The 24,624-nt window shown below is 38.5% G+C and overlaps 3 protein-coding genes and 1 pseudogene across 6 annotated transcripts; 2 read left to right on the top strand and 2 right to left on the bottom strand.

The window, feature by feature from the left end:
• The first annotated feature begins 495 nt into the window (after positions 1 to 495).
• On the top strand, positions 496 to 8,930 carry calcoco2 (calcium binding and coiled-coil domain 2). Of its 2 annotated transcripts, none has more exons than XM_022742865.1 (15): positions 496 to 573; positions 1,080 to 1,266; positions 1,356 to 1,458; positions 2,339 to 2,499; positions 3,236 to 3,355; positions 3,482 to 3,607; positions 3,692 to 3,805; positions 3,890 to 3,999; positions 4,088 to 4,157; positions 4,687 to 4,860; positions 4,972 to 5,160; positions 5,611 to 5,727; positions 5,818 to 5,995; positions 6,791 to 6,813; positions 7,630 to 8,930. In XM_022742865.1, exons 2-15 carry the CDS (start codon positions 1,093 to 1,095, stop codon positions 7,789 to 7,791), a joined length of 1,821 nt encoding a protein of 606 aa, XP_022598586.1. In that variant the 5' UTR covers positions 496 to 573; positions 1,080 to 1,092; the 3' UTR covers positions 7,792 to 8,930. The 2 variants fall into 2 exon arrangements, with proteins under 2 accessions (XP_022598586.1, XP_022598585.1); XM_022742864.1 differs by having other exon boundaries at positions 7,627 to 8,930.
• snf8 (SNF8, ESCRT-II complex subunit) lies at positions 8,736 to 12,151 on the bottom strand. Its single transcript, XM_022742866.1, has 9 exons — positions 11,970 to 12,151; positions 11,761 to 11,822; positions 11,614 to 11,664; positions 10,679 to 10,817; positions 10,446 to 10,550; positions 10,268 to 10,340; positions 9,962 to 10,103; positions 9,811 to 9,885; positions 8,736 to 9,477 (listed from the first exon to the last, which is right to left on the bottom strand). Exons 2-9 carry the CDS (start codon positions 11,812 to 11,814, stop codon positions 9,340 to 9,342), a joined length of 777 nt encoding a protein of 258 aa, XP_022598587.1. The 5' UTR covers positions 11,815 to 11,822; positions 11,970 to 12,151; the 3' UTR covers positions 8,736 to 9,339.
• Positions 12,152 to 13,225: 1,074 nt separating this feature from the next.
• msl1 (male specific lethal 1 homolog) lies at positions 13,226 to 19,817 on the top strand. Of its 3 annotated transcripts, none has more exons than XM_022742447.1 (9): positions 13,226 to 13,303; positions 13,816 to 14,552; positions 14,662 to 14,861; positions 15,037 to 15,398; positions 15,504 to 15,568; positions 15,681 to 15,748; positions 16,866 to 16,990; positions 17,098 to 17,170; positions 17,939 to 19,817. In XM_022742447.1, the coding sequence occupies exons 2-9, from the start codon at positions 13,932 to 13,934 to the stop codon at positions 18,027 to 18,029; spliced, it is 1,605 nt and encodes a 534-aa protein (XP_022598168.1). In that variant the 5' UTR covers positions 13,226 to 13,303; positions 13,816 to 13,931; the 3' UTR covers positions 18,030 to 19,817. The 3 variants fall into 3 exon arrangements, with proteins under 3 accessions (XP_022598168.1, XP_022598170.1, XP_022598171.1); XM_022742449.1 differs by having other exon boundaries at positions 15,037 to 15,356; positions 17,939 to 19,816; XM_022742450.1 differs by lacking the exons at positions 15,681 to 15,748; positions 17,098 to 17,170; positions 17,939 to 19,817 and having other exon boundaries at positions 16,866 to 16,970.
• A 1,545-nt stretch (positions 19,818 to 21,362) lies between these two features.
• Positions 21,363 to 23,971, bottom strand: LOC111219716 (annotated as a pseudogene).
• Between the last annotated feature and the right edge of the window lie 653 nt (positions 23,972 to 24,624).

Here is a 24,624-nt window from a genome sequence, read left to right as displayed (position 1 = left end):
TGTGGTCTTTAATTTTAAGAGCAAGAAATGTATGCTTTTAAATTGGACTATATTTCCCATAATGCAGTACACACCGAGAACTTCAAAGACAATCGAAAATAAGGCCGGTGACACATCAATTGTGAGACAACAGTTGTTATATCTAACTTAATGCCCCCAAAATGTAAATTTTTGCTCTTTTTCTTGTCATTAATTTAGCTTATATTTTAACCATTACATTTTATACAACAATGTAGAAAATAAAGGAAACTAAAGGGGGGTGTTTTTGATTTATATACATTTTTTTAAAGTTAATTTTAAAACTTTTTTTTCATAAAAACGTATCATACGTTTTTTGTTTTATACTGTAATATTTAAATTAATTTAAGAAACCAGAAAAGATAGGTTTGGATCCAGAAAAGTTGCATCAATTTATGCTGTTTGCTTAACATTATGCTTACTGCGAATCGTGACGTATTTACGAGAGCCTGAGAGTACAAATAAACGAGGAGCACTTGAAGGCAGCACATCGGCAGGTTCAGTCGGGCGCAGCTGACGGTCGAATTCGGTGCTGAGATAAGTGACAGCGAATATGTAAGTTTAATATTATTACTTCAGTATTTTATCATCATGTTATATTTGTTACAAAGCGGTGTGCTGAAAATGTTGTTGTGTATCAGTTGTAAACAATATGTTTATCTCTTTTTGCGATCTTTTTTTTTTTAGAAGAGATTACTTTCGGTTTCTGTATTTAGACGTTATTCTTTCGACTACTGCCTTTAAAAGTTATTATAATAGATTAAATGTCATTCCCAGGGGAAGTGAAGAGTTTTAAGAGTGACAGTGAGTCTTTTCAGCTGTGGGGAAGTGTTTTTAAGTTTATTATTTATGCGTAATCAGTTTGGAAACAGGCGAGAGAAAAAATTTAAGTGCGCAAAAGCAAAGCTAAACAAAACACATGAACAACCACAGGAAGAAGGAGGCCTATAAAAACACCAGTGCTGTTTTCTGTCATAGCACAAGCCAGAGTGTGACAGCTGCTGTCTTCAGTCACTCGAGAAATGTTGTTTCATCATCAGTCTTTATATGTTTTCTGGCAGCCTGGAGTCCAGCATGGAGAGCCCTTCAGAGGCAGCAGCAGCTGACTCCTCAGCAGCACGTACCTACTCCCAGGTGGTCTTCACCGACATCCCTCACTCATATCCACCTTCAACCCCCGTCACCTGCCGCTACAGCCACACTGCAGTCTACCAGCCCAACAGCAGGGACTGGGTGGGCATCTTCAAGGTGAGGAAACCATGTTAAATCTATTGTAGTTTTTGTGTAGTGGTTTTAAGAATCTTACCACAGATGAGTTTCTAACTTTTACTTTGCAGGTGGGATGGAGCACAACAAAGGACTATCACACCTTTGTGTGGGCGGAGCCTTGTCAGGATGTGGCAGGACAACAGTCAGTGACTATGCAAGCTGTTTTTAAGGGTAAGGAATAGTTTTGGTTTCACTGCAGGTTGAAAATGTTCAGTCATGTTTGTAATGTACACTCAATATGTACCGTCAAAACACACTGAACACTCTGGTCTTCTTATGTGTAAACAGTTTAAGCACAAATCTGATCTGCTGACAAAGTCAAATCTATTATGCAAACTACAGTCAGATTTTGTTTTTGGTTCGGGTGATCTATTTTTGGCAGATGAAGAAGATCTTTTAGACCAATAATATAAACAATATTTTTTTTAGAGCTTTACAATTCGTGTCCAGTACATCTGTGCATTTTTTTTTTTTAAGTCACAGAAGTAAGAGCACAGATGTAAATAATAACATTAAAGGTGACATATAAGTAGGATAGAGCCATAGTTAACCTGTTTTTTTCTGCAACAAGTTTAAGAGTCTGAACTTGGACTTGGGAGTCCAAACTTGCAAGGATGTGAGGACACAGACGCGACATTCAATTAGCAAAATTGAGAAACAGCGTTCTTGCTGATAGAAGCTGACTCTGATCATTACATTTCAGTACACCCTGTCATCCTTTCTGTGGTGTTGTAAAATGAATTTTAAAAGTCTTTGAATTTGGACAGAACTTGAGCTGGGACTGATACATTTCTCAAGCCCATTAAAACAAAATATATGCAAGAACGTATTGATATTTGCTGTGAGAAAGGTCTATTGATACACTTCCACAACCTGAGTAGACTCTTAATAGGTATTTTATTAAAATCAGATCAGACTTTCTCTTGATAAAAAACTTAATCATTTATTTGCCAAAAACAAATCACCAGAATAAACAACAATGAATATTACCTTTAGATGTAACCCTGTAGGTTTTATCTCTAGCAGTCTGTTCTGGTCTTTTTCCTGTCAGAGTACTACCTGCCGAAGGACGAGATCGAGTTCTACCAGTTCTGCTACGTCGACAGCTCTGGTCAGGTGCGAGGAGCGAGCACTCCCTTCTGTTTCAAAACCCCAGAAGAGCAAAGCATGGACAGCAGTCAGGAGGACGACTTCCTCATTATTACAACACAGGTACCAGACGCAATACAATGAGAGAATTGGCGCAAAAGCCAGTGACTGTGTCTTGTATCTGATGTGTAAACAACTGGACACGAAATGACTGTGTGAATACCAAAGTAAAGAAGCAATAGCAGTTTTTAGAATTCAGATGATTGCTTGATTTTAAGAGCCATTTCCATTTTTCTGCTACTTTACACTTCTATTACAATTCACAGGCAGAAATTTAACTTTTTACTCGACAATACTATGATAACTTCAGTAACAAGTGACTTTGCAGATTCAGATTAATAATACAAAATATAAATCAACAAATACATTATGATGTGTTATTATGATATATAAAAGGGAATTTACAACATACCCATATAAATAAATGAAGTAAATAGAATGAAGCCTGCCTTTACCAGCTGCAACATTAAAGTGATGCATTAGTCTAATGATTATGTCATTCCAATAATCCATTATTATATCCAATATATAATATACAATCCACTAATGTAATATACATATTATTGTGAAATGGGCCATTCTGCATGATGAGTACTTTAACTAAATTTGATGACAATACTTTTGTACTTTTACTTTGAAAGCAGGATTTTACCACATATTTCTACCCTTGAGTATTGCTACTTTTACTTTGGTAAAAGGTCTGTGTGCGGCTTCTCACCACTGATGGAAACAGACCTCTGTCTCTCAAAAGTAAATAAAGTTTGTATTGACTTATGTGTTTTGTTGAACCCTGGAACAGGTGGAACAGAGCAACCGTCAGAAGGCTGAACTGCAGAAAGAGTTGGATCAGATGAGGGAGGAAAATGAAAGCTTAAAGAGTGCTCTACAGAAGGAACAGGAGCAAGCTGCCATCCTGAAGGTCTGCTTATCTAATTTACACCGGTGTCTGTACGATAGTGAACACATTTGCTCATTGCGCAATAGAGAAAATTGGTAAATAGGAATTGAACTTTGATATTTGATGCTGTTTCATTGATTTGTTCAGGGGCAGAATGAGCAGAAAGAGAGAGAAAGGAGTCAGGTGGTCAGAGACCTGGATCAAATCAAGGAAGAAAATGGAAACTTAAAAAGCACCTTACAGCAGCAACGTCAGGAAATGGACAATTTAAAGGTTTGTTTTCAGTCCACATGTGAAATCTAAACTCAGTACTTCATTATTAATGTGAAACCTAACTGAAAATAATGTCACTACCAGGAGGAGATGTTGGTCCAAGCGACAAAGCAGCTGGAGATTCAGCAACAGAACGAAACTGAGCTGAGAAAACTGAGTCAGAGCTTGAGTTTCGATAGAGCGTCAAGTCAAAATGAGGTAAAGATCATTTTAACCTGCTGTTAAAGATAAAATCTTCTGTCAATCTCCTCCCGTAATAATTCTTGTTTTACATATTTCCAGACACACGCTCAGGAGAAATACGATCGAGCTGTGATGAAGATAAACCAGCTGAAAGAGGAGCACAAGGAGCTGAAAGAGAAGATTGACATTCAGAGCGAGGAGATTTCCAAGTGAGTCGAGTCTGCGCTTTTCTGTTTTTATCATAAATATGGAGGAAAACTTTTAGAACCTGTTGCATATTGATTTTGTGTGTTTTAGGCTGAACTCCAAACTCAGAGAAGGAGAACGGGAACTGGTTAAAACAAAAGACAGCATCCAGATTCTGGAGGTAAATCTGCTCTGTAGTTTTAAAGGATCAGGTTGCAGTTATTCTGTGTTTTCTTATTGTTACCAAAGCTTGTGACAGTCCTTCCCTAACCTGTCTGTAGCTTTCAGAAGTGACTGTTTATATTTCTTGTTTAAAAGTCACAGAGCTCCGTTAAAAGACACAAATTGAGCAATAGATACGAAACAATCCCACAGAGATACCAAAAAAAACCACTAAGAGACACAAAACAGCTACAGAGAGACTCAAAATGCCTGAAAGAGATGTAAAATGACCATGAGGAGACTCAAAACAACCACAGAGATGCAAAACTCTCTCAAAGAGAAGCAAAACAACTACAAAGAGACACAAAACATCTATAAAGAGAGACATAACAGCCACACAATTACTGCAAAGAGATGAAAAATGACTGTAAAGAGTCTAAACAACCGCAAAAAGATACAAAACTTAACTGAAGTGATGCAAAACAACTCCAAAGACACACAACATTTGGGACCAGATCATATTCAGATGTGAGTTTTACCTTTGGCAGGTTGATCTTCAGAGCAGCAAGAAGGAGAATGAGAGGCTCTCTGCGGAGCTGCAAAGGCTGCAAGGCGTCGCACACAACATGGACAAAGTGAGGCAAGAGAACCAGGACTTATACAGGAGGCTGTCGCAGCAGGAGACACCACAGGACACCGCAGAACCAGATGATGAGCTGAAGGTGGGAAGAAATTTTAATAAAAGAGGCTGATATTCTCTTTAAACAAAAAAAAAAAACTGTCAATTAATGAATCAGACAAGGCAGCACAGCTAAATGAAATGTCCTCTTCAGGTGCTGTGTCAGACTCTTGCCAGACAACTACAGGACGCTGAGGGAAAGTTGGAGTCTGAGAAGGAGGAGTCCAGAAACGCCAAGAGACGAGCCGAGCATCTGGAGAGCGAGCAGGGGGAAATCAAGAAGCAGCTGGAGACTGTGTGCTCATTAAGCGATCAGGAGCAACGGAAAAGTAACAAATATGAGGTAAAGTCTGGGTATACTATACGGCCAAAAGTATGTGGACAAGTTGTTTGCTTTTGGTCTTGGACTAATCAACAGATGGGTTTTAGGTGCAAAGCTGCTCTAGAGCTGCGCACAAAACCAGGTCCATAAAGAAATGGTTTTCTCAGGTCAGTGTGTGAAAAACTTGCCTGCCATCAAAACACCTTTGGGATGAACTGGAATGCAGGCTGAGAGCCAGATCTTATCAGCAGGCATCAGTGTCGGGCCTCACAAGCGCTCTTGTGTCTGAATGGGAGCAAATCCCTGATGGAGGCTGTTACAGCAGTAGATTAACGTCCGCACTATCAACAATAATACAATGTTCAGGTGTCCACCTACTTTTGGCCATATAGTCTATAAATATAACCATAAGGTCAGATTTGTCTTCTATGTGTTGAAATAAGAACTTGTTTTTCCTGCACAATTTATCAGCTGCAGCTCAGAGAGGCACTGGAAGCGATCGCAGATAAAGAGAGCATCATCGAGAAGCAGGAACACATGATGAGGCTTGAGATACAGGAGAAAGAAGAGCTCACCAGAGAAAACGAGGTAAATTTACACACACACCTTCTTTACTCAGCAAATGTTCAGATTCAAATGATCACCTCGTGATTTTGCCACGCTTGTTCATTCTGTCAGAAACTGGTGAATGATCTCGAGGGCCTGCGCAGAGTTTACTCTGACCTCCACTCAGCTCCCCCCGCCGACTCGCCACACATGCAGCCTGATGTCGCCTCGCCAGCTGAGGACGCTTCACTCGGCCCTGTGTGGCAGCAGGACACACCGGATCAGTCCGACGACCTGTATCAGCCCATAGGTGAGAAACAGACTGATATAAACACTCACATGCAAAGGTGGAACTACTTTCACACTGCAGACACACGCCAATCTCAACGTCAGTCTTCTCTTTCGACTCCTTGCGCTCCTCTTTCAGCTGGTTTATCTTCATCACAGCTCGGTCGTATTTCTCCTGAGCGTGTGTCTGTAGTGAGCAGAAAAAGACCATTTTCTTACAGTTTAAAGGGCCGGTTCACTCAAATCAGAGCTTTTCTTACCTGAGATTTAGAGATATCTGGGACATGTCGTTTCCCATTTAGCTGAGATAATACCTACACCTCTGCAGTGACAGACAAGACTAGACATTAGATCAATATTACCGTAGATACTCTCAAACAATATAAATGCGTCAACCACCAAAGATACTGTTTAAACAGAAGTAGCTATTACTTTAACATCTCTGAGTGAATTTGATATTACCCTACTAGATATGAACATGAACAAGTTATTCCCAAAAAGAAAACAGCATTTTATACATTTTTCTATTCTAAATAGAGCTGAAACAATTAGTCGATTGACAGAAAATTAATCTGCAAGTATTTCATATGTAATCTTTTTAACATAAAAGCTGAAAATTCTCAGGTTCCAGCTTCTCAAATTTGAATATTTGCTTTTTTTTGACTTGATGTCTTTGGGTTTTGGACTTGGTAATAATCGATTAATCAAGAAAATAAACAGATGAGTAAATAATTAAAGTAATCATTAATTTGAGAATAAAACATGAACAATAATTGTTTTAATTATCTGGTATTAACAGATCTGTCTTTCCTTGCAGGGATTGCAGAACAAGTGGAAGAGGTGAGTCAAATATTATCTCTAGAGGAGTTTTAGTAGAAAAACACTGAGTGGGTTTTTAGAGAAGTTTTAGTACAGTAAGGAGGCAATGACCTCACCTGTCCTATCAGTCATATGATTCCTAAGCAAAACATGTTGTGCATGTCATCTATCCACATTCTGTCACTCTAATCTGTCCAGTCATAGTGTAGTTATGAAGCTCTTTACACACACTCAGTGACTGCCTTAATATCAAACAGATAAAAGCGAGAGTCGTTCACCTTTACTCACAAACTGAAGAATGATAACTGTTTATCAAATGTCAGGGAGCTGCAGAGGTCTGTGAAGATGGTTGAGTAGATCCTCAATGACTGCAGTATGGAAACAGCTGGGCATCTCTCTGTTTTCTGTCTGATGATGATTATGTATTACATTTACATTTTGTTTCCTATTTCCTATTATTTCATCTTCAGGTCGATGTTCATTTCCAATCTTAATTATTCACTCAAATAAAATATAAACTGTAAGGATTGTTTTTAAGCCTCCTTGCAGTTTAAATGGCAGATCTGGGGTCAGTTTATGCCTCTGATTGGCTATTTGGGATCCTGCTGTGGAAAAAAAAAACTCTTGGAGAGCCTGATCAACCACAACCAGTGAACATTATATTAAAGAATACTATAGCATTTCCATCATTACTGGCAAGAAGACGGGGAGGGGGAGGGGGGCAGCTGAGAGTGACTGGGATGTTTACTGCTTATTTTTGAAGCGGACTTAAAACATAATCCTCTCCCTATTTTGTTACCAGTTGTAATGTGACGTGTCTATTTCTGTCCACAGCAGTCGCTGGTGTGTTGTCACTGCCAGGAGAGATTCCCTGGCATCACCCAAAACGAACTAGAGCTGCATGAGCAGAGTCACAGAGTGTGTCCGTTCTGTACGATGATCTGCGACTACATGGAGCAGTCCGTCTTTGAAGATCACGTCTACAGCCACGAGGTGTGAGAGCTGCACTGGGCCAAAAATGGGGTTGAATGCGAAAGTCCTACAAGTTAGGTGGTCTTATTTAAAGGACTACAGTGATGTTTTTGCATGTTTATACTCATTTACTGCAAATTACACTTCACTTTAATGCTGCTTTAATTTTGACAATTCCTTTTCAAATTTCTAGTGCAATACTAAATTTCAGGAGTTATTTTAACGTGAACTTTGAAAAGCTGACCTTCTGACAGAGATGTGAAACCTGCCTGAGTTATATAATCCACCACACTGAACATTAGGTCCTCATTTATTTAGGGCCGGTATGATCCCTCCAGAGTTTCTGTACTGATCCCCAAAAAATACAAAACCCTCATTTTCATTTAACAAGGGAGGTCAAACTTTAAAAATGTAGTTTAAACCCAAGTAGACACATTTTACCTAAATAAAAACTGGCAAAAGTCAAATAAATTCACATATTAAGTAAGTGTTCACAAATTTTCTTTCTATAAAATCACTTAATAATCCATTTGGTGTGTGTGCGTGTGCAACTGTTGACAACAATTTAATAAAAAGATGCAAGAAAAAATCTGGTAATGCTTTAACAGACTTCAGCTTATGGCTGGTAGCTCTCTAAAGAATTAATGAATAAGTAGTACCAGTGTTTGACACAGAAATAGTGCAAACATAAAAGCAGGTATGAAACTCACCGTTTCAAGTTAAACAAGGTTCACATCTATGAAAGCTCATTTTACTGTGGCACTGAAATTAATGACCCTAGTAAGCAGCTGTCTGGAGGGTAGAAAAACATAAAACCTAAAAGTTTTGAAAATTATTAGTTGTAAATGGGCAAAAGCATGCTTAAAAAAATGATGTGGTCCTTTAAGTAAATGAAGTTATAATTCAAAATCAAGCACAGCACAGGATATATTAACCACAGCTATTACAGTTTAGCTTTGCACTTATCTCTAAGAGGACAGTCTTATCTATTGTAATCAGATCTACTGATTCAAGTGTTTATTTAATCTGTATGTGTCAGGATGAATTGTCGATGTTGTTGAAGAGAGTGAGCAAGGTAACAAGTGAATTCATGTCAATGATCAGATCAACTGTTCAGTGTATGTAAATGGTCCTGGTGATAAAATAATAAAGATGGGTTCAACTGATACAACGCTGATGCTGTCTTTTCTTCAAAGTTTATGTTTATACATGAAAAATGAAACAGTTACATGTTATGTGCATCGAGAATTATCGTTAAAGACCCGTTAACCATGACTACAAGACAAGATCTTACACTCAATTTCATTTGCAGTGTAATGGAAATCAAGCTGCTTCCACCCACTCTGTATTAATGCAAGTGCACTCGTTGCATAGAGGTTACTGAGGGACGTTTTCCCTCCTCGTGTCCAGAAAATGATCTCACAGAGAGTTCACCCTCCCTGCCAGCTCCAGTGAACCAGCCAACTCCATCACATGCTCCTTCCCACCAGGCACATTTTGTTTACCAACATGTCTTTAAAACTGTCAGCAGCTCGTGGTCCAGGTCCGTCCCACTTTTTTTCTTTTTTTTTTTTCTTACGGTGTCATCTGATTGGCTTCCTCTGGTGTGACATCACGGGATGTGAGCTCAGAGAAGAGAGCAGGCAGCCAGTACTGCGCTTCTCCAGCTGCTTGAGAGTCCAACCAAGCCAGGCCTTCTTTTAGCAAGTGATCCTGGAAATAAGAGAGTAAGGGTTTTTCCTGGATACACAGGAGTAAGGGTTTTCCCTGGATATACGAGTGTAAGGGTTTTTCCTACAGGGTTCAGCCTTTTAAGACTTCTTTAACACCACATAGAAAGTAAATTAACACTTGTTTTAATCAATTATATCATCCAAAGTGTAAAAGTATGATGGAAAAGGTGATATGGTCTTGAATTATTTATCATATCAAATTTTTCAGTACGTTCCGGCTGTATATTACAATAATTCTCTCTGCAACTGACTCTGTTAATCATTTATTCTATAAGGACCTATACTGACCTATAATTAACTGATGTACACTTACCAGGACATGACAAGCCCGCTCCTTCTCCCATTTAAGGCTGTCCTTGATCTCACTCACTGTGACGTATCCCTTTTTCTACAAATAAAAACATGGGAAATAAGGCCCAGGTTCAAAAATCCTTTCAAAGGTTAACTCAGGAACTATGTCTCACCTCAGCCAGCTGTAGAACTACAGTATGGTCCATGTTGAGCTCTGCTGGTACCGACTGCACCAAGTAGGAACCACCGACAGGAATCATCCCAAAACCATTCCCCATCACCTTCAGTTTCTTTATGGCTCTGACCAAGTCGTCTCTGAGAAGCACATATTTCATCATTTAAATTAATATACATCTCAGACCAGACACACAGGTGTTTAATTATCCAAATACGATGCTTAGATCAATAAGGAAACCTAGATGCCAAAAAACTTGAATCATAAAACTTATATAATAAGATATTTGATTAGTGATACTTACTGACTCACATCCTGAGCGTATTTACCTCTTCCTTTCAGTACTCTCTGATGGAGTTCATCCAAAGTGATAAGCCCTAAAAGAAAAAGGCTGGTACAGTGATTTCACAGCCAGAACACAGCTGGTGTTCATCACCTCTAAGCACAGTTGATCACTCAGTTTTAACTGACAAATTACAGACCTCCATTTCTGTGTTTCAGGGCCAGGCACACTTCAATGATCTGTACACCAAGCTCATAATAGAAGTCACCAACTCCGAGCATCTCTGACCAAAAACCTTTTCCAGCTGTGGGGAAAAAAAGACAAATTATTATGTTCAACTTTAGAACCCATGACCATAAAACATGATTTAAACAAACTTCTTCCAGGGTGGTCTTTGTATATTTAACTGATTATATACAGAATGATTCTCACAGGCAAGTGGGTCAACTCCAATGGTGGCACACATTTCCTGAAACTGAACCCTGAACTGTGAGTTCTTTCGGATTTCCTGTTTGTGCTTGCTGGCAAACTCCTCCAGGTTCGATTTGAAGGTCTCCAACTGCTTGGACATCTGGCAGAAAAACAAACAATTCAGTCAATGATTTTCATCAGCAATGCAGAGCAGAGGAATGTTTAATACACACTATAAATATATGGCAGCTCCAGATTTATAACCTAAAGCAGGGACAGTATAAAAAATATTTTTTATTGATTGTGTAACGATGTGCACTAGTTTTTCACACCGGTTAAGAACATTGTTGGTTTTTATTTATTAATGATTTTTTCCCAACAGGCAAACTAGTTTTATACAGCCATTAATTGATCTTTTGTTTAGCTACAACAAATGGATTAATTGGCCATTAAGAAATTTTTCAAGCAAATATGCCAAACATTTGATGGTTCCAGATCATCCAATGTGAGAATTGTTGGTCTCACATTATAGAAAATGTAATATTTGGGTTATTTGGACTGTTAGTTGAACAAAATAGGACATTTAATGATTTTACCCGGGATCTCAGATGGTGTGACAGGCATTTTTCACTATTTTCTGATGTTTTTTCAGACCAAATAATTGATAAAGTAATTAGCAGATTAATCAGCACTGAAAATAACCATTAGATGCAGCTCAGCTTTTATGAATAAGTACAAATAAACACAAAACCGTTTTGTGAGAAAAATTGAAGTTTATTAAAGCAACTAAACAAAGGAACGTCGACTCTATTATACCAACAGTGAATAAACAAGTGAGCTATTGATCCATTTCACATTTACATTCGTTTCATTGGTAAAAATTAAGCATTTTTAAAAATCAATCTCTACGTTATTGGCTATAACAGTCTTATGAAATGTGTTTTCTGTTGACTCACCTGGACAATCTGGTCCTCTGCAAGAACAGTTCCTCTCTCCTTATATTTGGCCTGAATAGAAAAAGAAGAAAAATCCCAGGTGAGATAAGAAAACGTCTGTAAAATAAAATGAGTTAATGTAAAAACACATTATGTTAACAACTTTACCTCTGCTAGCTTCTTTTTGGCAATAGCTCCGGCTCCAACACCTCTCCGATGCATTTCGGCTGCTGTCCGGTCACAAAATGTAAAAGTTAAATATAAACTACGTGTGTGTTTATCGCAGAATAATGTAAAGTAAATAAAACTATAGCGTTAGCGTTACAACTAGCTAGCTACAAGGATGTTTGTTATTGTAGTGACTGTAGTTCACCGACATTCACGGTTCTCCCCTCAAAACGAAGTTCTCCAATAATATTACATATCACAGTAACTGTCTACTGTCATAGTAAACTCGATAAAGGCCGAAAAATACAAGTTTTCGGGGATATTTCAGGATATTTAAAGCTAATTCCGTACAAGTGTTCCCATTTTGATTGGTAGGGAATAGTCCACTTCCTGATCGTGAAGTCAACAGTGAACATTGAACTGTTTATTTTATAGCGCCACCTGGTGTTATGGCGAATATAGCATAGAAACTCTTTTTATTCAAATATGTTTTTTAAATTTTTGCATCTGTATAAAAACTCACTGGAAATCATCTGAGCAGCACTAAACAATAAAATAAAGAAAGAAGTAAAACAGTCAATTTTTGAGTCAGTTTGGTAAAGTTTGCATTACCACTTCAGTTGGCTGGATCTAACTAATTATTACTTTTATCTATCTGTTTCAACCATTTATCCACTACTTTCGTTCACTGTTTAGACTTCTCTCCTTTCTTGCTCTATTTTTCCAAAGTGTTGTAATGCAGATTTTTTTAGTCAAATCATAGTCAATTTTAGCTATTCATTCCACATGCTCTTTGGAAACTCTAAAAGCCCCCCCTGGGATACAGGTACCCCTGTTTGGGCCTAAAGGATCTGAGTAGTTTTTCTACCACTGAACATAAGTAAATGAACTTTCCACCACAAGTTGGGGAAACAGTTATCAAAGACTGGGCAAATATTCCTGACTACATTATTATCGCTTCAGTACATTATTACAGAATAATGTATTGTTATATTGGATTACTGCTGAGGCAGCAGATGGTAGGGTCAGAATTTGGCATCAGCAACATGAATCCATGGACCCAACAGTCCAGGCTGATGGTGATGTAATAGTGTGGGGAATGTTTTCATGGCACACTTTGGGCCCCCATAATACTCACCAGTTATTATTGCCAGGGCCTATATGACCATGGTAGAACAGGAGATTGGCAGTATGAATGTGCAGCTGAAAACAATTGAAGGAATGATGTGATGCATTCATGTCAACATGGAGCAGAATCTCAAAGAAATGTATAAAAGATCGTGTAGAATCGATGCCACAAACGACTGAGGCTGTTTGAGCGCGAAGGGAGCAACTACCTAGAATTAATGAGGTGTTTAAAGTTGTGGTTGAATTTGTCTTGTAGACCTCTGTCTCCCTCTGCTGCTCCTCTCCTCATCAAAACCTTCAAAACACAAGAAATGGCCAGCCAACAAATTACGCATGCGCAGTAGTCGGCGCTTTAAAACAAGTCTTGAGGAGGGAACATGAAGTCACTTGCAGGTGGACTTGAATTATAGTCGAGGTAAGCTCAAAGCGTATAATTGCATGTTTGTGAAAACTAGTCTGTATTAATTATGTGTGTTACGACGCGGTCGTTTCAGCCGCTTCGCTCTGGAGGCGCATTTTGTTGGTGAAACTAGCCGGCTAGCGTTAGCCAGCTAGCTAGCTGTTATTGTTTTTCATGACTTCGCTAGAACCAAAATGGAGGAGATGGCTGCTGCCTGTGTCCTACACAGCCACTCCCGAGTCCTTGTGTGAAGCCCCACACTGACTCGCAGCTCAGTCTTTTTCTAAGTAACCTGAGTAGTTTGTCTCAGAAATAGCGCCTGTGTCTTTGAACCGAGGTGCTAATATAGCTTAGCTGAATTTCAAACCCGGTGGGCGATTTTAGGAAAAAGATGGATCAGGTCTCCCTTGCTGCTACAGTTTCCCTCGGTTTTCCAAGTATTAACATAACCGGTGCATATCTTTTATTCTCAGCTCAAAGCCAGTACGCTCCCAGATAAACAACCGACGACAATAACACGACACCAGTCTTTATTTTTCTATCTTTTGCAGGATACCAGCTGCTGATTACACATGGGAACCACATAGCTGTGGTTGAATTGCATCGCTGAGGCGTTGCAGGATGAAAAGTCTGTGTGTTCGCCATGACTCTGAGATCCACGCTGTTTCCAAAGACGGGATTCAAGCAGAACACTGACACCATCGACTTTGACAAAACGCACATTGGGGCCGCCACCGTGAGTCCTGTAAGCCTGAAGAGGGAGTCCTGCGACTTTGTTATAGATGTTCAAGACGTGCAGGGGGGCCAGATCCCGACCAGATCTAAGGTCTTAGACCAGAATTACATGACAAGCAAAGTTGCCGTTGCTGCCACAGTTGCAGAAGTAGTTCAAGGAGACACTAAAACTGTGGGGGTATTGTCCCCTGTCAGACCAATGGGGGGTGAGGGAACCCCAGTGAAAGGTAAACCCCTCTCTGTTGACAACATGGATAACCCTCAGATGGCTGTGAACAATAACCCAAAGGATGCTGGTGCTGATGACAGCGCGAAGGGGGTTGTCCCTGGAGTTCTCGGCACCGCATCCATTGAACTCTCCTCTGAGGGCAAGTGGAGGAACATCAGGAAGACCCCTGCCAATCCCCACACACAGGCCAACTGCCTCCGACAGATCTTGCTCCTGCAACTGGACCTCATCGAACAACAGCAACAACAGCTCCAGTCCAAGGACAAGGAGATAGATGAGCTCAAAGCAGATAAGGAAACAGTGTGTAAAAGTTTTTTTTTTATTTTAGAAAATATTCATCTGGTATGTAACGTTGATTTTGTATGCATTTAAAGTTATATTTTTTTGTCCATGGCTTTCTCTTTTGCAGCTGCTTGCACGTATTGAGCGTATGGAGCGTCGCCTACAGCTCACAAGGAAGGACCCGCCACGTGACAAGCGCCTTTTCCAGCCCCTGGAACCATGGACCCCAGATAAAGAGGACATGTGGGATCTGGATGTAGAGGACAGTCCACAGCCCAACCAAGCCACTCCACTCCCATTTAGTCGAGGTGGTAAAGGTCAAAAAAGGTAAAATGAACAACGGCAGGCAGTACTTGGTTCTGCTTGTGCCATGTGCTGTTAAATCAAACCACAGTAATGAAATATAATCAGAAAAGTGGGAGTTACAGTCTGTCACAGTTGTCATATCTTAGTCCTTGCCCGTATTCGCCTTAAGTCTTAATTATTTTCTCTCCACACACAGGAAATCTTGCTTTGGAGATGGAAAAGTCCAAAAATCGCGGGGCAAAAGTGCCAAGCTTAGCCCCCAGAAACCTGAGATTCAGCCCGGCTCCCCCAATCAAAGAGAGCTCCGCAGTAAGGAAACCCCAGAGAAGACAGTTCCTCTGAGGTCTGGGGCAGAAAGGGACATTTTGCTTCCATGCAAAGAGGAGCCTGAGCTGAGCTGCCAGATGGAAGATCTGCCCTTCATGTCTACCACAGAGATGTATCTCTGTTGTTGGAACCAACCTCCTCTGTCCCCTCTGCGTGAGACTTCCCCTAAAAAGGAGGAAGAGGTGGCCAGTGAGTGGACTCCTCATGTAGTACATGATATGCTGATTGTTTGTAAGCCTAACCTATATCCCATCTTTAATCACTTTATCCTTCAAATGTACTGAACACACTATCCATAATTAACTTTTTCTCCCTCTGTCTTTTGCAACTGATTAGTCCCATCCTGGAGAGAAAATTACATAGAGCCCTTGGATGACGACGACTCCTTCAACTCTGCTGAGGTGAGACACACCTTAATGCTAATAATTGTACCTGTAGAGTTTGAAAAGTTATCTCACATTAGGTCAAACAGCATTCATCGAAAAAATAACGCGAATTTGTCTTCCCATCAAGCCGCTGGATGACAGTGTGTTTTTGAAACGCCACTCGAAGCTCGAGTTGGATGAGAAGAGGAGGAAAAGGTATAATTTCACCAATTTAAGTTATTTCATTTGAGATTTGAACACGTCTCTACTCAAAACTCAAGAGCCAGACTTAAACTGAACACTAGGTTAAAAAAAATCAGATAATAATGTATCGGCTGATATTTGTTTCACAGTAAATTTGCCTGTAAATTTAATCTGAAAATAAATCATAATGTGAATAGTAAAAAAAATAGACTGATTAAACTTATAAACTTTAACATCTAAATTACAAAAACCTGTACTGTGCAGTAATAAACATTAAATGAAGTAGTTTTAGTGGGGGCAAGGTTATAATTCAAACATTAGGTACATTTTTTTTTTTACAGTTCAAATAGCCTGTCACTAAACAAAAATTCATCAAGTGTTATCTGCTGGTACCTTGTTACTGGAAGGCTTGATCAAACAATTATAGTTTTATTAAAATCAAGATTTCTTTATGAAGAGAAGCCTGAACACAAAACAAAAAAGAAACATTCAATTCAATCAAGAATTCCCTTTCAAAACACATGGAACTTCTCTCTACTGTCATTTCTTGTTATCAGCCAACATAGATGTCAACTCTGGTATATCAGTGACAGGTGGCCAAAGTATTTTCGGGCTCAAGTTTTTTGGCCTTTCTAATGTATAGATTTCACTCTGCGGTTGTGCATAATTCATCTTAATCACTCAGAGCATTAGAAATGGTCAAATGTTTTGACTTCGCTCTTAATATTTACTGTAGTGTATATTCAATATCCAGCTTTTAGCATGAAGTTTAAAGGCTTAAAATGTTTGAAAACTCATTCAAAAACAATGATTAAGTATTTGATTATTTGAATCACACTACTACATACAGTGTATATATATATATATGTGTATATATATATATATATATATAACTATATATATATGTACACAAATGAGGGTCCAGATTTAGTTTATAGTTAATGACTGATTGATTGAATTTGTGGAACAATGAAGTGCCCAGCCTTCTACAAAGTCTTTATGCTAAACATAAATCAAAATTTAATCCAGCAATAAGGCGAACATATGACTTACTAGCCCTTTTGTACTCTGTGGGCAGGTACTATGATTTCCCACTTGATCTTTCCTCATTACTCATCTGTGTTTTCAGATGGGACATCCAGCGAATTAGAGAGCAGCGCATGTTTCAGCGTTTGCAGCAGCGCATGAACAGGAAGAAAGTCGTCCAGGAGACGGAGCCTGAGCTTTCATCCTTCTACCCTGACACTGAAGATGGTACGTCTAAAACCTGAATAAAACTGGGTGCAGTGTAATATTGCAACACTGATGTGATTTGAAATGGACTCCATAGATTTTAACTTAACTCTTTAAATGTCTTCCAGTTGAAACTATAGTGATCACTCCCTTCTTGCCTGTGGTTGCATTTGGCCGGCCGTTGCCCAAACTTGCACAACAGTAAGTCACGGCTGCTTTATGTTTTGTTGTGCTTTATGTCACATTTACTGTGCATTTAGCACAGACTGGCATGATCCATAAAGTTATTAAAGAAAACATTAAATTACTCTGGTGATTCTGCACTGCAGGGTGTTCTCTGCTACAGTGGTTTTCAAAGTGTGAGGCACTGAAGAGAACTTCAGGGGCGCAGCGTGAGAAAAAATAAATTAGAAAAAACAACTGTAAACATCTGGTTAGTTAAACTCAGCTATGCATGTGGCAAAATGGATTGATGTTTAAGTAGCTACAGTGACAGAGGAGACAGTGTCGTCAGGGCGAGCAGAAGATGGAGGAAGTACGATCTCCTTTCCCTTCCTTTCTACAGGGCACAGCTGTCTTTATGTTATCTCCAAGGGTAGTTAGTTTCTTGTTTGCATATGACAGAAACAGCAGCAGGTACCTGAATATATGTTGCATTTTTTTCCACATTGTTTTTATTGAAAAAGGTCTTGAATTCAGTTTCCTCAAAATGAGGCCTTAGAAGATATTAAGAAGTGTTCAATTTCATTTACAAAAGTCTTTTCTCAACTCAAACTCAATGATATTTAATTGACTATCATATTATTAAAAAAGGCACTGATTATATCATTTGGAATTATTGTCATATTTAGCTGGGAATCACAAAAAATTGTAATATGAATAAATATTTGTAGTTCATATTGTCTCTGTACTTTGCCAATCTACACTTAAAAGGATCATAAAGAAAGAAAATGTTTATTTTTCCTCCAGGAACTTTGAGCTGCCTTGGCTGGACGATCGGAGCCGATGTCGCATCGAGGTGCCCAAAAAACACACACCTCACCGGACCTGTCGGAAGTGAGACCCTCGTGGCATGAACAGTGGAGAGACGCCGCTCCATGCCCAGATTAGAGAATGCCTCATTTGACTTGTCTGTGGTGTGTGTGTGTGTGTGTGTGGGGTGGGGGGGGAGACAAGTCACCAGTCACTATGTATAACTGTTGTTGCTTTCAGTCTGTGGGAGAGTACATGACTCTCTGGTCTCAACATGTCACCCCAGACCAGCTGATCTCCCGCAAAGTATTGGAAAATGAGGGGAGATAGCTGCGCCATTGGGTGTCCTTGATATTTTTGGTCTCATTTACACCTCTGAAAGGAAGATTTAAGCTTAATGCTGCAAGATTAGAGTCCCCCCCTGTTAGCAGCCAGTGAAGATTACACATCAGTTTCTATCCTAATAAATGTACCAACAGTTATATGCATGTTTGAGATACAATTAGTCAGAGCTGTGCCATCCACAACTGACTTTATTAAACAGAAGTGGAGTTTCTGTCAGTTTTTATGCATTGTCATCTGACAGGAAAACCGGGGACTCTAAGCTTGATGTGGAGGCAAAAAAAATAAGCTTGGTTGCCATTTAGACTGAAAAGTAGAGCTTGAACTGTTGATCATAACCAACACAGCTACAACATCTAGCTCTGGGTAGTCCGACCACACTCATTCTCCCTGCCTAAGTGGAAAAAAAGTCAAAATCTTGACTGTATCGTGCTGTGTATTGCCTATATCGTTGTTTGCACACAACTTCAAATAAGATTTTATCAATGTTAAGTGTGATATCTGGAGTTTTGAGCCACACTCAGCATGATTTCATATTTAAAAAATTGCAGCTCTTGAACCAATCCAGCAACCAAATGATTGTTCTGTGTTGTCCGGGGTTTGCTTCATGAAAAACAAAGGCACGGAAAATTAGACCAGTGGTAAAACTTGACATGAAACCAAGTGATCTGTTCCTGGTTTTGTTTCTTTATTCGTTTGTTTTTTTTCTTCTTCTTTTATGTGAGTTGCATGGACTTTAGCTGTGTCAAAAAAAAGATGGTAGCATGGCTTAACCCCAGAATGGAGAATAATTAATCTCTGCTCATTGGGCGACAAAAACTACAAAATATTGTTCTTGAAAGCATGATCCTTTTGGCTGCTCTGTTCAGTTAAGAGTTGCTGCGTTCAGCCTGAACAGCCTAATCATAAGGCGATCTGATAACAAACTACAGTTTTGATCTTGTGTTTCCAATCTTTACAATACGCTTACATCCAGTTAATATTAAGCAAGTTATGTGTATGCATTGGTCTCCTTGAGGATGCCGTTAGCTGACATTCACAGGAACCATTTTAGATGCTAAATAAGCTTTCTAGCTGTAGTTATAGCGATGTTCACCAGTATGCTCTTTAACATGCTGCCAGTTAACCTCTCCCTCTCTGACTTAATCTCAGTCACAATCGCAGTGTTTGATTTGCTGCCCATGTTTTTCCTCGCTGCGTTTGCTCAACCTATTTTACATATGATGCAATGGCTTTCCGCAGCTCCAATATTTCGACTGCCAGGCGTATGTGTAGGCAGACTTTGGAATTACAAAGTTGATCTTTTCTTTTTTTGTTCTGTACATAGCTTCCTGAAACAAATGTACATAAAACATGGCTGTTATTTTTTTATTATTTAATGTTGGAAGTGTTGAGTACATTCAATATTGTTCTATGATTGTATGTTGACAAATTGACAGTTTTGAAAGTTAAATTTTTTTGGAATAAAATTAACTTGTCTATGATATGTGGGATTGATCGTCTTAAGTTTTTGGTTTGATAAAATGGAAATTGGTTTGAGGCCAATATTGATATTTAATCATACTTGTTTGAGATTTGAACTTTACTTGAGTATGATAATTTCATGCTGCTTTTTACCTCACCTCCAATACAATTCAGTTACTACATAAAATTTTACAGCTATAGTTAATAGTTACTTTACAAATTAAGATTTAACATACAAAGAGCTTATAAAAATGTTTTTCCTCCAAATTAAACTACCCATAAGTATTGACAGAGCTAAAATAATTAGTTGATTGATTAGTCAGATGATAGAAAATTAATTAGCAACTATTTTGATAATCGTTCAGGTCATTCTCATGCAAAGATGCCACAGATTTTATGATTCCAGCTTCTCAAATATGATGATTTTAGGTGTTAATCAATTTATATATATATAAAATTTCTCCACTGAAACAGATTTTATTTCATTACAACTGTGGCTTACTATATTATCATTATTTCTTAATACAGCAGCCTCCACTCAGAGGTGCACAGAGAGCAACAGTTATTGTCAACTACATTGATAAACACAAATCTGCTCACAACTATATTTCAATGAGTTATAAACCAATTATTAAATGTTTATTAACTACTTACAAATGTTTGCAAGACTAATTATAATTTAATATTTGGACAAATAGGCGGCCAAACACTCATTTCCTTTGTATCTAATGTCTAGTTTTTTGTTTTTTTTTGTTTAGTTAATGTGATTTCATGTATCTCCCCTTATCTCCTCTTGCATCATGTTCTAATCTTCATGCTTTGAGAATTATAAATAAAGTTTGTTTTAAAAAAGATAAAAAGGTCCTCCAGAGCCACAGAAAACATTAAACAATTGATGATTAAACTGAACTTCACATGTAACATTTCTTTAATAAAACAACCAGTTAGATCTGGAAAAAATGTTTATTGAATAAAGAAAAAGCAAAAAAAAAAAACCCCAAAAAACAGGACACTTTTTCAAAAATAAACACCACCGACTCCTTATTAACATTTTGGTGAAAATCCTGCTGATCTCAAAAACACCACTGTGAGTTACCCGGGAGTGCTTTTCCACTGGTGAAGAGTCAGCTCAACGCACTTTCATTCTTTATCCTTTATATATTTTTGTAAAATAAACCATCCTATTAGTGAATTTAGACAGAAAAAATGCGGAGATAATACACTTTTTGTACACCATCTTCAAATAGACCCTGGCATCTGTCAACTGCCGCAAATAAATGAAACCAAAAGGGATAATAAAACTGTGTATTTTAAATGATGATGATAATAATAATAATACAAAGAACACCAAACCAGCCTGATGTACAAAAAGTGCTGAATTTGTATATGTCACCCATAGAAAATATCCACCTCTAATATTACCAGCCTCCGTTTGGGTTTTAAACATTTCGTAATTAGTGTTAATTTAAATTGTGAAAACATCATGCCTTGAGGAGTTAGTATTTACACACACTGTGAAATAAATTTTTACTCTCAGAGAATTTGCATCATTTACCAAAGTCCTAAATGAGACATGAGTTTTCTAGACCTATGAAGAATAATGACCCTTGCAGGGTTTTTTTTTTTTTTTTGGATAAAACACATGATACACGCATAAAATGAAAACACCTCAAACAGAAGGCCATACACCCTTATAACACAGGCTCAAACAGCCAGCGTTGTGCCAGTTGCACCTTCAATAGAATCTAAACACAGAGATTCGAGTATGGATGTGTCTGTATTAACAAACCAGGTCCGTCAGTTACTGTGTGTTCAGTCTCTCCGGAGATTGTTCAGCCGCTCCTCCAGATCAGCGTCAGCGTCAGCCAGGGCGGCCTGGGGCTCGGCTTTCTTTCCCGCAGCCACTGACAGGTTTCCCCCAGGGGTCGGGAGATCTGAGGTGAACACAAAATGGGATTTTAGTGGTTTGCAGATTGTTTTTTCAATTAATCAGTTATTTGTTTTGTCTATAAAAAATATCTGAAAAAAGGGAATCTCCCACAGCCCAAGGTGATGCCTTCAATTGTCTTGTTTTGTCTGACCAATAGTCCAACAAACAAAAAGCATTAAATCTTCATATTGGAGATGCTGGAACCAGCAAATCTTTGGCATTTTTGCCTAAAAAATAACCATCAATTATCAAAACAGTTTTTCTGATTAATTTTCTCAATCATTGAATTAAATACTCATTGCAGTTCTAGTTCTGATAGCCAATTCCACTTTGGATCCGGTTCCCACCCGGGTAACACAAAGAAATGCTGAAAACATGCAGGTGACGTAAGCAGCTTCTCATTTAGCTGATGCTAAAAATGACTCAGTGCTGGTGGATTATATCAGCTACAGATAGTTCCTGTTAATGATGTAACAGCTCCACTGAAACTTGAGTCTGTTGGTTAATGTGGTCTCTCCAGGCTGCAGACTGGAGTCTCCCAAAGACTGTGTATCAGTGAAAAGACACATAGCTCTGTAACATCTTGACTTGGAGTTATTCATAACTTTAGTTACTTGCAAATGGTGAAAGCTAAACCTGATGAGCTTTGAAAGAATTCAGAGTTGATAAGTGTCTTTGATGCTGGATCCGGAGTGGATAAAATATTACTGAACCCTACACATGTACAATTTTCATAATTGTGACTGAAGCGTTGGATTTTCCCTTACTTGACAATTCATCGGACAGATTCAGACCCAGCTCGTCCAACACTTGGGAAACAATGGCGTCACTGCACATGAGACACAATCACAAATGTATCAGAGTGAGTACAAAACATATTATTATTAACATATTATATATATTATATTATTGGGTTTGTTATATCAGATTGTGGATGGTGTATCAAGAAGTCAGAAAATCAAAGCCTTAACCAGCCAGTTTATTTTACTGTTGAGAGTTCTCTTGGAAAAATCCCCTGTATTTCCTAAAAAAAAAAACTGTTATTCAAGAAAAGGAAGTCATTTGAAGTTGTTGGGGAAGGGGTGGGGAGGGCGTTACTCTAATGTTCTCCTACTCAGTTCTATGGTGATGTTTGACGAAAATAAGGAAAAATATGGATATTATACTGTATATCGATGTAAGATCTCTTTAAAGCCAGAGGAATTACTCCTGAATAAAACACCTCAGTTACTCGTTCACTAATCTGATAAAAAGCTTTTCAGAATTGTTTTCAGTGGTGGCATTTAAGAAGAAAACCAAGAACTGGCTGAACTGAGAATTCGTACACTGAGACCTTATAACTAAGATTTCACAGTTATATGAATTTAGAGAGAAAAGAAGAAGGTACAAGATGCAAGGGGTTAAGATTTTCCAAAGTAAAATCCACCTGTTTTTCTTCTTATTCACTTATTTATTCATCTATCTCATGTATAATGTATCATATGTCTTTTCTGCATAGACATAGACTTGGATATCTTAATTCTGAAAACTGTTGTCGTTAACAAATTTGGAACTAAAGGTTTAAACCAAAATTAAAACAACTGTTTTTTTGCACGTCTCAGTCCCTTACCTCTCCTCCTCATCATCCTCATCACCCATTGGCATGCGTCCAATCGGCGTCATTCATCACTCTCTTCCTTCATGTCCATGATCTCCTGCTCTGTCGTTCAAACTCCATCATGATCTTCTGAATCTGAGGCAGTTTCAGCTGCGAAAATGGACCGAATATACGATCATGAACACAGGAAGCTCATTGTGTTATTTCCATGGAATAAATATACTTCAGTGATTTTTTGACAGACCTGTCTGTTCATGGTGGCCATGGCTTTGGTGACGCCTTTCATAGCCCTGTGCCATGCTGTTGTTGGACTTGAGTGTCTGTATCTTTAGACTGACAGCCTGGATGTTTGCTTTCATCATGATGAACTTCTTTACATAGCGCCTTGTACGAACCAAATCCTTGCCATGATCTTGACGGCATCCTGCAAAGATTGAAATAACACACATTAAACACGGTTAGAATCCACTCTTTACAAATTATTCTGTCCTCGTAAAACATAAGTTCTTTTCCTTCTTCTCACCATTTGTCCCTGTTTGGCATTTTCTTTATGTCAGCGATGATCTTCTTCTCCTGTTGCTCAGCTTCATTCGCTCTCGGTCCAGTTCTCTCATGGCTCGGTTGAGCGCCCTCTGGTTTTGCCTCCAGCATTTCGCTCTGGGGTCTTTTTCCTTCCAAAAAGGAACTCCATCTGGTTGAAAAGCAAATGTCAACACAGTCAAACTAAACAGGTTCTGTCAGAAATGAAATCTGGAAGAGAAAATTACATTGGGGCTGAAATGATTTGTCAATTTGATTAGTTGATTTGACAGAACATCAGCAAAAATGAGCGAATTAAATTATCAAGAATGTCAAACATGTGTTGGTTGTCTACTGAAATGTGCAGATTCGCTGCTTTTCATTGGTTTTATATCATCACTAATTGAATATGCTCGAGTTTTGGACTGTTGTCAGACATCATCTAAGGCTCTGGGAATTTGGTCATTACCAATTATTTGTATAACTTTTGTTATCAATTAATCACTTAATTAATCACGGTTAAGTGAAAATCTTTGGATATGGATTTTTGGTCAGACAACTAATCAATTAAACCAGGACATTGAAGGATGTCATCTTGGGTCTGTGGAAATTACAAGCATCATTTTTTCACTGTAAGGATTTGTGTAGAGCAATAAGGAAGATAAGTTTTTTCTGTTGGCTTGAAAAACAACTAAAACGATTAATCATCTATCAAAATAGCTGAGAATTATTTTGATATCCGATTAATCATTTCAGATCTAGTTGTGTAATTGTGAAAATGTGGAGGAGTAATCTTAATGTGAAACTTGTTATGTGCCAAAGGAGTATGAA

Source organism: Seriola dumerili, unplaced genomic scaffold (genome assembly GCF_002260705.1).
Source record: "Seriola dumerili isolate Sdu_G_001 unplaced genomic scaffold, Sdu_1.0 BDQW01000068.1, whole genome shotgun sequence".
NCBI classification, from domain to species: Eukaryota; Metazoa; Chordata; class Actinopteri; order Carangiformes; family Carangidae; genus Seriola; species Seriola dumerili.
Note: the sequence above shows the minus strand (reverse complement) of the source record. Positions and strands in the feature narration are given on the sequence as shown.